Source organism: Larus michahellis, chromosome 2 (genome assembly GCF_964199755.1).
Source record: "Larus michahellis chromosome 2, bLarMic1.1, whole genome shotgun sequence".
Taxonomy (NCBI): Eukaryota; Metazoa; Chordata; class Aves; order Charadriiformes; family Laridae; genus Larus; species Larus michahellis.
The window spans coordinates 143,518,089-143,534,779 of NC_133897.1; the positions used below are offsets into that span (position 1 = coordinate 143,518,089).

General features: G+C 44.3%; 1 protein-coding gene across 1 annotated transcript; it reads right to left on the reverse strand.

Moving 5' to 3' along the window:
* Positions 1-2,678: 2,678 nt before the first annotated feature.
* Positions 2,679-11,753, reverse strand: GEM (GTP binding protein overexpressed in skeletal muscle). The gene is made up of 5 exons (XM_074577435.1): positions 11,505-11,753; positions 9,430-9,772; positions 6,220-6,296; positions 5,539-5,743; positions 2,679-3,929 (listed from the first exon to the last, which is right to left on the reverse strand). Exons 2-5 carry the CDS (start codon positions 9,761-9,763, stop codon positions 3,652-3,654), a joined length of 894 nt encoding a protein of 297 aa, XP_074433536.1. The 5' UTR covers positions 9,764-9,772; positions 11,505-11,753; the 3' UTR covers positions 2,679-3,651.
* Between the last annotated feature and the right edge of the window lie 4,938 nt (positions 11,754-16,691).

Genomic DNA, 16,691 nt, shown 5'->3' on the forward strand with positions numbered 1-16,691 from the left:
CCACAGCTACTGCCAGATCTCTGGGGCCGAAGTCGTAATTATCACATTAGGATCTGTCATTGTAGGCCGGACTTAATAAATAGCCGGAGCAGTGATTAGAATTGCTGATTGATCCATTCCATGGTTTTGGACACCCACATCTGAGACGAACAGGGGGATTGTGGATATTAAGGGTTTGAAATGTCAGCATTCCAGATTAAATTAGTATTAATTAGTCATTCCAGGTACACCAGCTGTTATATATAGTAAGCATTTATATATTTGATAATCTGGTGATGATCAGCTAAAACCGTGACTCAGATTCTTCTCATAAGCTGCAAAGAAAGCCCCAGCCCTTCTTCTGGGTCCACAACTCACTGGAGCCATGCAGTGCAGAGCAGATGACCACTGTCCCTTCCAGGTGAAACTCACAGTGCCCTTCAGGAGCACAACCCAGGCATTGCAGTTCCAGGTGGGCATTTGGTCCGTAGGACCAGGATAAACCTATTCCAAAGCAAGAAAACCCCTGAAATGCGCAGAGTATGGATCCTCAGCACCAGTTCTCCTCACTCCACATCCAGAGGTCGGACGGTAACACCCCGACGGTGCCTGAGAAAACGGAAGCAACAGCTCCATGGAGGGGATGCTGTTGCTGGTGGTTCTTCACCCCACAGCTTCCTCCATAGAATCATAGAGTTGTTAGGGTTGGAAGGGATCTTAAAGATCACCTAGTTCTAAACCCCCTGCCATGGGCAGGGACACCTCCCACTAGACCAGGTTGCTCAAAGCCCCATCCAGCCTGGCCTTGAATGCTTCCAGGGTTGGGGCATCCACAGCTTCTCTGGGCAACCTGTTCCGGTGCCTCACCACCCTCACAATAAAGAATTTCTTCCTAATATCTAATCTAAATCTCCCCTTTTTCAGTTTAAAACCGTGACCCCTCATCCTGTCGCTCCACTCCCTGATCAAGAGTCCCTCCCCATCTTTCCTGTAGGCCCCCTTTAGGTACTGGAAGGCTGCTATAAGATCTCCCTGGAGCCTTCTCTTCTCCAGGCTGAACAACCCCAGCTGTCTCAGCCTGTCCTCATAGCATAGGTGCTCCAGCCCTCTGATCATCTTCATGGCCCTCAGAGCAAACCAGAAGCCTGCAGGGCAGACCATGAGGGCCAGCGGGAGGTTGACTGGGGCATGCAGAGGTGTAGGCAGCTCTTTAAACTGTTTTGGTCCAAAGGTAGTGCTGTGCTCTTCAGAGCAACCAGCCCTGGTCCCACAGCAGCCCCAGAAGACAGACTTGCAGTGATGTCTGTTCCCGCCAGGAACAACGTGGTGATACAGCATGCTGTGCATGGCCACCGCACGGCTCTTTGTGGCATCTCTTGGGAACGGGCCTACCACATCATTTTCTTCAAAAAGTCATATGTTTTAGAAGGAAATTTTGTTTTCCTGGGAAGAGTGGAAGGAGACAACAGAGGGCATGAAAACTTACTAGGTAACTCCAAATTTTTATGATCCCACGTATGCACCCAGCGATGCTGTGAACGTGGATAGACCCTTAAAGGCTGTATGATCAACATGGACATTCTATATTTCTTCAAAACCTGCTTGGTTTAGATTTGTTGGGTCCATTGCTTGACAGATATGGAACAAACTAAGGAAATGTGCTGGTTGTGTTCAGCTATACTTTGAGTTCTTAAAAATAATCTTTAAAATTTTTTTAATTTATGTGATTTTGTTTCCATTCTCAAATGGCAAAAAAGTTATGAGAGTTTAAAAGTTCTGAAAACTGGTATCAGAGTGAGTATCATTCTCTAGGCTGCTCTGGGTCAACCTTAAGTTGCATGCTGACAACTCAAAAGCATTCATTCAAAATCCAGTGGCAGGGATCTTGTCTGTGCTCTATTCAAAATGTTGTTTTCTGTTCCTGCCAACAGTTTATTCTAGATCAGAAATTCCTTTTCCCCAAGTTCTGAATACCGCACAAGTGCAGAGCTATCCTGCAAAGTGATATTTTACTGCTAGAGAACCACTAAAAGTCAGCCCCTCAGCAGAGGCAGTTTTGGGCAAACACTCGTCAAGCTCACTCCTTTCCAGAGCACTTGGTGCATGAAAGCTGTGCAGCCCAAGATGGGGAACCCAGTTCTCACCTTATTAGTGTCACTTTTTTGTTGCCTTCATCATCAAGGCAGATGAGCTGCCAGGCTGGAGATTTTACTTTTGAGACATCTGCAGGCAAAATGTCATGACTGTACCTCTACCTTGAACTCTGCAGTGTGCCCTCAAAAACCAGCACGCTAAGGAGGAAAATAACACAATTATGCCCAAGAGTAATTGAGGATTAGGGCACACCATGCCAGCTACCCGCTTTCTGTCCCTGAATATAGCATTTCACTTCTTTCCATCTCCAAAAGCGGGGTAAGGGTACTCAACTACATTTCTAAAGTGTTTTCAGGCTTAGGGCCAAATACCTTTTTTAAGGATGATTTATTTTTATCTCTGCCACCACAACCACATCTGCACATGAGGGATACCGTGCACTCAAAGCTTTTAAGCTGAGGGTGATTCTTGCTTTGTGATCCTAGGTTGCTAAGTAGCCTGTGTTCAGAGATGCGAGGAATCCTCGCTGTACTTGTCATGTAGCAATCTTGTCCAGCATTCACAATATTTTCTCAACTTGAAAAAAATTCTTAGGGATTTCCCACTGAGGCTCAAAGGCAGTCATATATTTTATTTATTTTATTACAAGGCATGTAAGTAAAAACTTGCATATCTGAAAAAAAAAAAAAAGGATATTAGATAGAAAACAGTAATAAAATTAACATTATTCTTTTAAGAAACCTAGTAATAAATACATTTCCCCCTCAACATTAAAATGCTTGTTATTCCGCACGACAATAAATACAGCATAGCTCTGGCATAGAGAAAGGCCAAGGCTGGATACAAGAAGTCCATGTGTTTTTTTAAAAAAGCTCAGGTGATTTAGAAAGGTTTGGCATCCTGCACTAGATGCACTTTGATACAACTTGCACTTTAATTTCAATTTTACTATGATTTTTAAACAGTCCCATAATATGAAAATAAGAGAGGAAAATTTGTTTGATTATAGGATTTTTACCTTAAATATTTTCAAAATAAGAGATGTGTAAACTCATTAAAACCAATCCTTGAAATAATAAGAAAAAAAAAAGTGTCTTAGTGGCTATTCTACAAAAATGAAGATTTTTCAGCTGTGGGTGCTCAAGCCTGACCAGCCAACTGGCGAAAGACCAATCCCCAGTCAGTTCATCAATTCTTTACACAGTTTTAAAAAAGAAATAATAATAACAAGGAGAAAGACTAAAGAGTGTAGTATTCACTTCCCAAGTCATGACAGTTCAAGGTTCTTACACTATTATCCGAAGGTGAGAGGAGAAACAACACGTATATTCCAGAACTCTTCCCAGCTTAACTTTGGGTCATTCTGGTCTATACTTTTCTTTTAAAACTACCAACAAAAAAAAGAGAGAGATATTTCCATGCACTGTGCTGTTCTTATGCCAGCACGTATCATCACAATCACAACTGTGAACCTAAGTCACTTTGATAGCCCAATCTAATATAGATTGATTGATTGTCCCACGACATAGTTAGATAATGTCCACAAAATGCCACAAGCTCTGGCAGAGTCCAGCGTTCTTAAAGTACCGATAGGTCATGGCAAGACTTGGACTTGAGTTTGAAGGCCATGTTCTTGTTGTTCTTGGCAACTATTTTGCCCCAAAACCGCCTGGCTTTCTTGGGGATGCTCTCTCTCCGTTTCTGGTATGCCAGACGCTTCTCGTTCTTTTCCTTGCTGTCCCTCCGGAGCCGCACTTGCCGCACGATGCCTTCAAACAGCTCTTTCACGTTGTGCTGCACGGCTGCTGAGGTCTCGATGAACTTGCAGTCAAACACAACAGCACAGGCTCGTCCCTCTGCAAAATTGCAAGGTGGGTATGTCACAAGGCGTCACGAGCAGGGGAGAGGCAAAGCGGCCCCAGGCTGCCACGTGCTGGGAGCCAGCGCCACCGGGGGAATTCCTCAAGCCTAATATAGGCACGGATAAGTCCTTAATCACCCGATGCTGCCTGCTAGCCTATGATTCATCTGCTGTGTGCCACAATCCCTGCCCGGAGAGGGAGGGGGAAGCCCAGTCCCTGCCATCAGCTGTGAACGGAGCTGGGGCTGACCAACCCGCAATGAGACAACGAAGGCGGAGAGGTCAGCCATGACTCAAAACCACCTGATCATCTTACGTGCAGGCTCCCACAAGTCCCATTAAAGGGTGATGACAGCACCCTCCATACGCACAGCACAGCTCTCGTCCCCACAGGAGGCAAAGCCCAGCCTCCTCCACGGGTCATGAGTAAAGCAGGGTCTTGGGACAGTAGCAACTTTGGTGGGAGCTGACACATCTACAAAACCCTTAAATAAAGGCAGAACTTTGCCTATGACTTCAGAGGTACATCTGAAATCATAGTTCTTATCCTTAATTATGTGAACCTAAGCTAAACTTGACGGCTGTCTTTCACATGCAAGCCAATTTATTTTGTCTTCTGGCTTGCCGTGAATTCATCACCAAGATAACTAAAATGACATGAATGCACCTGCCATCTTTCAAAAGGTTTTTCAAGTGGGACAGACATCCCTGGTGTACTCCTCAGTTCAAACTCTTCACTTATGGCAACTGTGACATGTGCCAGAGGAGCCATGCACATCCCCAGTGGAAAAAAAAAGTCAAGATCAATCGGGAAATATAAGAGCAGAATGGCAGCAGAGAGAAGAAAATGCCAAGTGGAGAAACCCATGTTTCTGATAGGCCAAGACGAGATCATCTAATGCATTTCTGTGTGTTATGTTGTGTCACCCAAGCCTCAGGGAAGACTCTTCAAGAAGAGATATTACTGACTGAAGACCGTGGGAGCCGGCAGCAGCTTTCACAGCAGTCTCTCTATTCCTGTTTAAGGGCTTAGGGCTCCCCAGGCTTTGGAAGAGCAGCACAGGTTGGTTATTCTTTTGTATACAGCAGTGAGAGCTGTTTCGGCATCCCAAAGGAAGGCAGCAAGGAGACGTCTCCTGAAAGGTGCACAGTTTCTGTCCAGACTACGAAGGGTGAGAGGGAACTTTAAGTTACCAGGGTGGACAGAGAACTGGTTAAAAGTAGAGATAAACTTTGGCAGCAGAATAAAGGGTGCTAAATACATTATGCTTAAGCACATATTGGAAGCCCAAAGGGTTTCCAGTTACCAGAGATCCCACATACTGCATTGGTCTTACGCTAGGAGTTGTAAGGGAAGAAATTCAAGCTGCTTTTATGATGTTACTTAATAAATTTAGGAAAAGGATTATCTCACACGTAACAGCGTTACCAAAGGAGGCTTAAGGACCTGGCAGACCCCTCCCAGTCCTCTGCTGTTTTATTGCTCTTTTATTGCCCAGTCCTGATCACAGCATACTCCCTCAGACAGAGCTTTGCATTTCCTTCAAAAGCTACTAGATGACTCTTAATGTTTACGTTGTTTTTATCCTCATCATTTTCCTTACCTGCCACTGAAACTTCGCGGCACCTGACAAGGTCACTTTTGTTGCCAACCAAAATAATGGGGATGTCTTCTTTCTGGCGTGCCCTGCGGAGCTGTATTCTGAGTTCCGAGGCCTTCTCAAAGCTCGCTCGGTCTGTGATGGAGTAGACGATCAAGTACGCGTCTCCCACTTGCATGCAGTGGTCTCGAATCCATTCTCCCTCACGCTGTTCAAATGGAATGGTCAGACATCGTTATGCCCAGAGCAGATTTTGCTTAGAAAGTATAACATCAGGGAATCCAAACACATTCCTGCTGTAACTGTAATGGGTACGGTTTGAATCACAGTTATACTAAAAGTAATTCCAAAGTGGTGATGGTATGAATACTTCACCACAAAGGAGGGCAAAACTTGCCCCAAATAATTCATTGCTCTGGCTTTCGACTGGAATGAATGTGGTCTGGAAAACGGCTTGAAAGTTTTGTTTTATCATTAAAAAAATAAAGAAGGCTTGCACTTCTCAGGCTCACACTGAAGAGCTGTCAGGCATGCTTGGCTTGGGGTGGGATAAATCCCATGTTTTCCCTAATGTCAAAGTACAGAAAACACTTATTTTCTTTCCCAAAAGATACCTACTTTTGATATTAGCAGTGATTTATATGCACTTTTCTTTTGGCATTTAACTAGAACAAATTAAAGTACCTTATTATCCCACATGTCAAGCAGTATAATAGTTGCACTTTCCCCGTCCACCATCAGCGTCCTTTCATACGTGTCTTCTGGAAAGAAAATCAGAAAGATTGGTAATTCATCATTTTGTGGCATCATGTACATTACCAAAAAAAAAGTAGTTGAATACGTATAATTTGTTCACAGTTCAAGTTATTGAGCCAACTTTTATTCTGGCTCACATTCAGTTCTTTCCTCATTTCCATCAGCACTGAACCTGCCCTCTGTTCATTACTGGTTGTCTTACTTTCCATGATATATGAAGGAGGCTGAAAGATCAGGAAACGAAATGTTCATTATTTTGGCTGATATTCTCTTTATCTTATGTGGGAGAGAGAAAATAGAACCAGTGGAAGAAATAACCGAATGCTGAACATTTGCCCCATGGGAGCAGCAGAGTCCAGCAAGGCTGAGTAATGGAAAATATTTGCTTTCGCTTTAGCAGGGACAGTTTACGGGTGAACAGTCACTGCTGCTGAGAGCTATACAGCTAACAGCCTACCAAGCAATGAGGACAGGGGTTTGTGAGACAAGAGCTGGTGGGTTTTAGAGAGGCTGAGACTTCTGCTGTGTCCCAGTTCTCTCCCATTTTGCGGTTTGCCACATTACCTTTGATGTCAAAAAGCAAAGGAATCAACAAACCACAGCAGTTCAGTTATTTTGCACTGAGGCCACAAAAATTCATACCTAGGTTATAAACACCACGTGACAAAGTTCTGCTTAGATCTGAAGGGGGCTGTTCCCACTCATAACTTCCATCAAGCCGTGCTGTGAAATCTCAGTCTAGCTTCTGCTTCAAATACTAGTCTTCCTTCTTTCCCCCAAACCTGGGGACGTTTGGATGAGCAATATGGGGTTTGGACCCATCTCTAGTCTTGCGTTGCTGGTCAGTGAAAAATGCCAAGCTTTGGGCTTCTGAGCAAACCACCCCCTTCACTGCAGTGTTTAAGGGGTCTGTCCCAACCACGCTTGTAGTTAGGACTGTGTCTTAACCCTTGCCTCATAAAATTTCTGTTGGGCATTAATGGAGTGAACTTTCCCCTAAATTGCAATCAGAGCTCTTCCTCCAAGCCAGGGATCTACATCCATGCGAAAGAACAAGACCAAAGTATTTCACATTTAAAATAAAATAAAAAAAGAGGACAGGCTTGACACAGCTTAAAATGAAAAAGGCAAAGCTAATCAAGAGGAGTAGTTTCCCTTGAAGGCCCAATAGCACGACAATTGTGTCCATGAGTTAAACTATTCTTGCAGTCAGTACCAAAGCCAGTCCATAAAAGCAGCTGTATTCCCTCTGTGAGTTAGCTGCCCTGAAAATATCCTCTCTTGTAATAGAATTTCCAGTTTGCAAGCTAAGGTTTGGAGAATAGTTCTTTCAACTGACCGAGCATCTGTGCAGGAACAAGCTCCACATACCCCAGAGGACAACATCCAGGGAACTGTTTCTCCACTCTGTTACACATGGAGAGGCTACAACTATGTAATCACACTCCTCAAAAATATTATGCCCAAATGGTCATATTCAGCACTGATTTGCACCTTGGTCAATCCTAAGGAACTTCCATAGGATATAGAACACATTGAAAGTGAGCAATTAGTTCATCTCATGCTTATTTCAAAGCTGACACTCAAAAAAAAGGAGATATAACAACAGCAAGTTTTCCAATACCTCAGCAGAGCTGGCCTTGAAAAATCCGTCACTGCTAAACTCCAAGCAATGCTGCCGGGAGTGCAAATGAAAGGGGAAACCATACGGCTTCGCATGGAGAAGAAAACTGTCTGACAGGGGTGTGCAAAGCAAATCGGCTGCGTTTTCTGACGGCTTGCCCAAGGGTCCTACTCTCGTTCGCTGGTGTTAGCACTAGGAAACCTTTTATCAGAGAAACTCCAGGCTGAGGAGCTGGTGGGGTTACAGGAACAGTCAGTGGTAGAAGCTGAAGGTAAAGCACACCTGAATAACTGATTCAGAGTGACTGCACCACAGGGAAATTCAAAGCCCCCAGAAGCACAAAGATCTGTGCCCCCAGTCTGTGGCAGCAAGCAAGGAAAATGTGGGTCCAGCCTTCCTGACGCTGGGCTGTATTAAATCCTGGGTAAAGCCACAAAAAGCTGTCCTGCCTGTGCATCACTGGGGACTGGAAGAGAAGCCCAGAAACTCCCTGTGCTTAGCACTGGCACCATCGCCCCGAGGGAGCACAGGCAGGAGAGGGAAGGGACACGGCAGAGACAGGGAAGGGTCCTGCGTGCTGCCAGCAAAACTAGCCAGCAACCTGCCTATCCTCTGAAGGTGACAGCATCTGCCTCCTTAGAGCCACAGCGGATTTCTGTTGTAGCACAACCCTTCCACATATGTGTGACACCTTGCACACGGGGCTCGGTGCCACAGCTTCACCTTCTGCATGATCCGATCTTTGGGATTAAAGACCCCTTTGCAATCCCATGCAATCCTAAACAAAGCAGAGGAGGGTAGCAAGGGGGATGCATCAAAAAAAAAACCACAACCCTACAGCTTGTGCCTTTTCCCCCTGTTTAGTCAATAGGAATTTTTCTGCACTGCTGAAGGACCTTTTTCTGGTTTTCCCCTGGGGGAGCACATGCTGGGCAAGGAGATATATTTTACTCAAACTCCATATAGCCTACGCTGAGGTAATGTGTTTATGCAGAAAGGGTGAGATGACTTCTAATGGCAAATATTTTGGAGGTGATTGAAGGACTCAGCAGTGGCTTTTTCTTTATATGTTATATCTAAGCATTTCATTCTCGTAGACCCTGAGGACCTGCAGTTGTTTTCTCTCCCCCACAGAAAGCTGGAGTCAGCCCCATGCAGCCAGTGGCAACACAAATGTTGGACCAGCATGAAAGCTGAACCAGCCTCCTGTGTAGCATCACCACAGGTAGAAATGAGGCAGCTTCCAACAGGTATTTTGACATGAAATAGCATGAGAATCAGAATTGTTCTCTTTCAGAGACTTTCAAACATCATTGGTGAGTATCTTACTCATCTTATTTTGCTTTCTTGTTTTCTTAAGAGAGATGCACGTGTTGAATCAGTTTTGATGATCAGACCCAAAAGTTTGTTACCTCGATTTTTGATTAAAATGGCCTCTCTGATTTTCTGTGCCAATTACAACTGGCAAGGCGGATTGCAAGCAAACACAGACACCCCAGGGCATCACGACCTACCTCCCAGCACTTCGCAGTCGCTGTCGATGCTGTCATGCACCCCGGCAAAGATGTTGGCTAGCGAGGACTTGCCTACACCATGCTCCCCGATCAGCACCACCCGGTAACAGTTGCTGCCGGACTCAGAGGAGATGACGGAGTCGGACGACTCCGAGGACCAGCTCCTTCTGTAGTATTCATCGGGACTGATGGTGTATCGCTTCTGAGGGTTGTACTCATTGGAGTCTTTCTGGACCAGCAGATTCTTTCCGTCAGCAGGGATGCTCCATCGCTGCTGCTGCTGCTGCAAGCTGCTGTTGTGGGTGCGACGCATGGTAACGTTGTTGAGGGTCATTCTTTACCCCTAGTGAGATATAGGGAAATCACAAGCGTTACCCACCAAATGTTTAGAAACGCATTAACACCCTCTTACTAACTTCAAGGAAGCACATTCTGCCCTTCTATAGGGATCTAGTATGCAGCAAAAGCGAGACTTGCTGCACTCTTTCGTAGTTGCCGGTACACAAAGAAATATTTCTAGTTAGTGAGTCAGAGGCTTTTTCCTAGGGATGATACCACCCTCACATGTTAAATCCTACCTTTGTTTAGCCTTTGCAAGCTCACAGCTGAGCTAGGTGCAGCCCAGCCCTGGAGAGAGCGAGGCACTGCTGTGTCCCGGGAGCAGAAGGAAGGGGCAGCGTCCACCAGAGCTGTCCTACCCAGGGGCTGCATCCCTGCTGAGAGGCACCTACAGGTACTGCTCCCCATCCTTTGTCCTTAACTGGGAACAAACAGAGGCACTGGTCCCAGCTGCCTCCAACTTTCAGTGCAGCTGAGTGTACAGCACCTTTCACGTTGTCTCAGTTAAGAGCTGAAAGTTTTGGGAAAGCAATAAGCCACCACACGCAGCACCCTCAGACAACCCTAATTTAAGGAAAAAGCCACACAAGCAAGTCTTGCTATGATGGGGTGGATTTGGGCCTTGTCTATAGCCAGGTAAAGAAAGAATGACTCTGCTTCAGACAGCGGCTGGTAAAAGGGAGGACACAGTGAAGCCCAACAGCTTTTCTAAAGAGATACAGGCTCTAGCCGCTACAGGAGGTAGCGCTGGGAGAAAAAGCTCATGAATTTACAGATATTAAATCAACAACTTCATTTACTGCCCAGTCAGCAAGATCTCTTTACTATTCTTAGATAAGCATGACTCTTAATTACATTTTACTCAGCAAACTCTATTTTGCCTTGCTTGGAGGCAGAGGACAGTGATGTCATTCTCACGGGCCAACAGCTACCATTTTTAGGAAAGTTACTTTGATGCATTCCAGTTCCCAAAGTGACAGTTATTTAGACATTTATTTTTTTGCCATATAGCTGACATTTCTTAGCTCTCTTCTTCATATTAGTAAAAAGGACAATTGTCTGTAAAAACCTGTATAATATTCAAACCTGAGTAATAGGTGGCGAATGAAAAAAAGTATAGCAAAGCATCAAAACAACACGTACAAGTCACTATTCCTCTTCACACAAAAATGCCTGAAAACTTCTGTGAATAAATGCACAGCAGGACATAGGACAAATATACAGCAAAATCACACTCTATCTGAACTTACTACCACATACGCAATATTTTCTCTGTGGTGCACAGTACCTAGAGGCAAAATGAGATCGGTTGCACGGTCAAAGTCACAGTAGTTTTGTCAGTAAGAAATATATTTAAACTAGAAATCATGCACCAAGCAAAGGCTGTTTCACAAACAAAATCAAACATTTACTGTGGTTGAATTTTAAAATGCGTTTTTTTTTCCTTGTAGTTTCCCTGCTGAAAAGACCAGACAAGAAAAGCCGTCTCTGAGCCAGTCACACAACAGAGCCTAACTCACAACCTGCAATAAACACTCACTAAACTGTCACGAACACGAACATTTTACGATTTCGCCCCTAAAAAGTTATCATCCTTCGTTAAACAAAGCTAAACGAGCCCTGGTCACATACAGCATTCCAAGTTCAAACTGGTTTTGATGCCCTTTACTGCACTTAGCTGCCTGGGTCTCCAGCCTCTACAGTAAAACACTGCATCCGAACCAACGCTGCCTTACTTTTGTTATATCCTCCAGGCAGCCGGGTCCTTCTCTGGCGCTGCCCTTCTCCCTCGACGGGCTGCGGTCCTCTGAGCTGCTCAGCTGGAGTAAATCCTCTCCTGCTTTGGGGCTGCCTCTTTAATTCTCTCTCAGCAAACCTGGTTTATATTAAGCCCATCTGATCAGAGACAGGGCTTTTCCGTGACGTGGTTGGCCTTTCCATACAACAGCCAGCCCCCAGCTGGGAGGAAGCAGACATGCAGAAGAGCAGAAACTTGCAAACAATCTCAAAAGACTTACTCAAAATCATATGATCGTCTTAATATTGCCAGTAAAATAAACACATTTGGTTCTTGCAGGATGAAAACAGGAAAGTGGAAAAAACCCAAAATAATCCAAACCGTTTCACCTCACTCAGTTTTTCATTCAAACATTATCAAAGTTGATGTTGTTTAAAAAATGACATAAGTTTCATTAATGCATAAAATGCTGTAAATGTGTTATGTTCTCTGCCTGCAAAATGCACTTAACCCCCTGCTGGACAAAACGTTTCTTTGGAATAAAATATCTGGACTTTATTTTGGAATTATCCTAAAAATGGGCATGTTAGTCCTTTTTTTTTTTTTAAATTAAAATCTAATACATACAATCATCTTTTTCTCTGTCAGCCTCCAAGTGACTGCACCCAGTTTCCTGAACTGCATAATCAGCTCTCGCTTCTGCTGCAACCCTTTACGAACAGGGGCTTGAAAAAACATCCAACTACAAATTCGGTGTTACTCCAGCTGGATGGTGGCAAAGATGCACCAGAACACACACAGTCTGCACAACATCGGAGTAGCACAGTGCTGATTCCATCCACAGTTCATTAGGGAAGTTGAATACACAGCCTACATGGCACAAACCCGGAGTCTGCTCCGTAGATTTTTATAATCTCATAACTCCTTGGCAGAAGAAATTTTGCTGGAAGGAAAAAAAATATCCAAACCTGTAATGTGTGCCACCAGGTGACACTTCTAACAACATATGCAAAATACTTCGTGATTAATAGATAAAGAGTAATAAACTTTCACAGAACTACTCAGTAGGGGTACCACAAGTTATATAAAAGCATATGGAAACTCTATAGTCAGCCTTCAATTATCCAGATTCTGGATTAACTATGATGAGCTCAAAATCAAGCTCCTACAGCTTTCCTTTATATTTGCACTCTCCTAGTTACTCTATCAGCCCCTGAAACCAGCAGGTGACTAATTCTTATCCCGCACACAGGAAGTCTGAACAACTTCGCTGCTGAGCAGGGGCAAGAATATGTTTTTTCATGTGCCCATTCTTCTCAGTTACAGGTGAGCAAGCCTTTAACTGACAACATACCTTTATTAAAGGGAGCAGTGATATGCAGAAAAGACCATCTGTTGCTACGATTGCCATCTAGCCCTTATTTCACATTCCTCCGCTGTAAAATTGATTCGCTTTCCCCTGAAAAAATAGACCTTTATGAAATTCTTCAATTGAAATCCGCTTGCTTTGTTTTCCCTTTGGCTTTATTTCATTCCTGTGTATTTCATGAGGATTTTCAGGGACCTCCTGAGCCTATTCTCAAGTTTAAAGAGCCAAGAGCATTTCCCAAAATAATACACACTCACTAATTTACTTGGAAATTATTCCATGGAGAACTGGACTCAAATACATCCTGATTTTCCTTCACCTGTGATTCCCTGCTTGGCAGCAGCCGAACTGGCCCCAAGTCCCGCATCTCCACTTCGCCCCATCCCTTACACAGCAGGCTGCGAGCCTCTGCTGCCGCTTGATAATCTCAACGTGCACGAAGGAGCACGTCCCTCTGCGTGGGATGCGCAGAGCGGCTGTTAATATTTACTGCACAAAATACAACAACGCCTCTGTTGGGGGAGGTTTATGGCATGGCCAGTGATCTGCAAGAAGGAGCACTTTGCTCTTTTGCTGTCGGCATGCTCAGCCCCACTTCTGATGTTGCTCAGGTTCTTTTGAAACATGCTGGGAATCATGAAGGAGAAGTGGGTGGCTGGAGTACTGTGCTCTGCACCTCGGGTTCACTTAGCTCTCTTTAAGTTGTCTGTAATTTGTCACTGCAAGCAAAAGAGCAAAAACCTGTCCACCACAGGACTGGAGAGATTTATGGCCAGATTGATCCCAGCAGAACTGTAGGCTCTGATGTCTCGCAGAAAGCACAGACAGCAGAAATAAAACAAAAAGTCAGAAAAGCCTTTACGTTTAGTTATGGTTAGTGTTAGATCAGGAATTGCTAGACATCATCTTCCATATCCTCCTCAGAAAATTCAAGCAGACAAAGAAAACACGGCTCTCTGGCGACCGCACAATATCTCTCTTCTATAAAGCCATCCATAAAGGTTGTCCTAACTGTGGCATGAAGCGCTCGCACTTGGGAAACTTGCACGTGTTGTACTGTCTCTTCTGAGCCTATTTGAGCTTTCCAACTGGACAATTAACTCTCCAGACCCTGTTCTGAACTACTTGTCAACCTCCACATGATGAAGAGCTCTTGTTCCTCAGGGAATGCCACCAGCACTCATGAATTTCAATCACTCTGTCTGTGGGGAAAACTTTTCCTTACTTATTTTAAAGCTGGGGAGAAGTGCAGGATTTTCAGCCTCCTGGTACTTATTTACCAAAAAAAAAAACAAACCAGCAGCAGGTTGATTAATTAAATATACGAACTGAGCCCTTCTCAGTAGGGCTGACCATAGGCTTGGATTTCCATGTGCAATCCCATAGACCGATGGAGGCTGATGCAGTCCTGGACTCCTCAGCCCTCTAGCACTCTTCGCTGGTCCACGCTTCGACAAGTCAAACTGCCGGAGACACAGGCACAAGAAGAGACAAACCACAAGGCCGGGTGCTGTCGTAACACACACAAGTGCTTGGATGTTACTGCCTGGTGCAATATTAAAATTTAGAGTGATTGCTTTTCTCTCCTCTTATCCATTCTCTGCTTCAATAATCATGTCTTAAAGGAATGCTGCTTGCAGCCAGGACGAAGTAAACATCGCAGAGTAACAGCTCTGCAATCCTTCTCCAGCCAGTTACAATTAAACCAGGTGATGCCCAAAGCAATTAGGCAGAAATTTTCCATTGGATATAAAACAGCAGTGCTTTTTAGCTGACACTTAATTAGCCATTTTGTATTTATGTATATGAAGGCAAAAGTAGTTCCTTAAATCACCTTCTGGCACAAGGGTCGTGCACAGAGTTGGCCTGAAACAATTTGAAGGGTGAAAAAAACTCAAAAAAGCAGGAAAAAAACAAAAATCAGATTTATTTTTGTAGGAATTGAATACAGAATGTCTGAAAGTGCACTTTCTCCCTATGCATTTAGCAGAAGAGTACATCTTCACTTTTCCCCTCAGAGGACCTGACTTCATAGACTGTGTTCCCAATGAACGAAGTCCACCACCTTCCTTTCCTCCACGCCGTTGTGGCATTTCACGTTTTGCTCTGCTTCTCACATCCGTCAGTGCTGGCTGGCCCTTGGCAGTTCCCAGACCCACCAAGAGCATCAGCTATGGACAGAAATGGATGTGGGTCTAGACACGATGCTGGGCTGGATAGTGTCTCCTGGGCACACTGGGGGTACCCACCCCAGTGTCACCATCCATTCCTGCAGCACAGCTCGGTGAGCAAGCGTAGAACAAGAAGCAAAAATAAAATAATGTGTGATGAACATGAATTAGGCCCATAGCAATGGGGCCGTTAGCTTATTTACACCGACCCATGCCCACAGCTCTGCCTTTGCCTCTCCTGCTTTGCATCCAACGACTGCGTAAGAAGTTTCATGCTGAGCGAGAAAGGTAAGAGGGGTAAAATACTCTGAAACTGGGAGGTATGAGGTAGGGAAATGAAGGATTATGTGCCTGAGGAGAACTACTGAGGGTCTTAAGTGGGGTACAGAGCGGACAAAGACACTCAGAAATGAAGGAATAATAAAACCTGGATTTTTTTTTTTTAATGGAAACAGAGTCAGGAGCACCTGAAAGTGCTCCCCTATCAAAAAAAGGCCACTGCTCCCCTCAGAGGAGTAGATTTGGTATTCTGTTCCCAGCAATTGCTTTCAGAGGGTACCAAATTTGTTCCAACACCTTCTTTTCTCCCACACCACAGCAGCATTTTTACAATTTTTTAACTGAGAACTGAAAGCAGAACATGATCCTTTGGTAACGGAGCACAAGGGTAGGGAAGAAGCACGGATCTGTACTCCTTGTGCACAAGATAGCAGTAAAAGCTGGCATTTGAGCTCTCAGGGAATAGGATTGCCTTTAACCAGCTGCCTCATTACAGAACCCCTCATTAGTCTATTACTTGCAGCTAATCTGGATTCTGATGTACCAAAAGGAAGGCGCGCTCCATAACCGTGCACTGCAGAGCCTTGGTGACTGTAATGGGTGTCCAAAAGGTATTTTCCCCATTAACACATTAAGCCAACACAGTCGAATACTCAGCAGAGAGTCAGAAATGAGCAGCCAGAGGAAGTAATGCAGTTCAGTTCGTAATAAAATACAAGTTACTTTTAGTCTAGTTAACTGAAAAGAAAAACAATTAAAACAACTATCAGCGGTGGGGGGAAAAAAAAAAAAAAAAAAAAAAAATGGTAAAGGGCAAATGGCAAAAACGGATTATTTCAGTAAGAGTTACTCAGAAAAAGGACTGCCATTTCCTACCCTTGCACTGAATGACGTTAACAAATTATGCCGATAATTGTCCAGGGAACAGGATTAAGTCGTCTATGACATAAATAAATGTGCCTTTCAAATGGAATCAATGCAAATTTAAAAAAAAAAAATCATACTAATAATAGTAGGATGTGAGCTAGACATAAATGTTCTTCGAACACTGAGCTAAAAAACCCTTCAGACAAATGGCACCAGCACAGACCATTTTTTGCATCTGGGATCTTTGTAGGACGTCACAGTCCTCAGTGCCATCAGGCTCGGGAGCCAGGGGCTCCTTTGCAGCTGCAGGATTCACAGGTTTCAATAACTGGAATTTACAGCACTAAGTCTTGGTGGTAATTTAATGACAGGCAACTTCTGCGTCAGCAAACCCCAGGTTAGAAACTTTGGCAGGATAATCTGGGCCCCTGATCTTCAGAACGGTTGAAGGGAGATCCAGAAAAATATCTTTTGCTCCAAAAGCAATTTCTTCTTCACC

Bases quoted from the DNA above. Each gene is read 5' to 3' on its own strand.
- GEM (XM_074577435.1), bottom strand. From the start codon at position 9,763: ATGACCCTCAACAACGTTACCATGCGTCGCACCCACAACAGCAGCTTG. The intron at 5,744-6,219 runs GTACTTTAATTT...CCATTTGAACAG, and splicing joins TTGACATGTGGGATAATAAG to CGTGAGGGAGAATGGATTCG. The intron at 3,930-5,538 runs GTAAGGAAAATG...GCAATTTTGCAG, and splicing joins CCGCGAAGTTTCAGTGGCAG to AGGGACGAGCCTGTGCTGTT.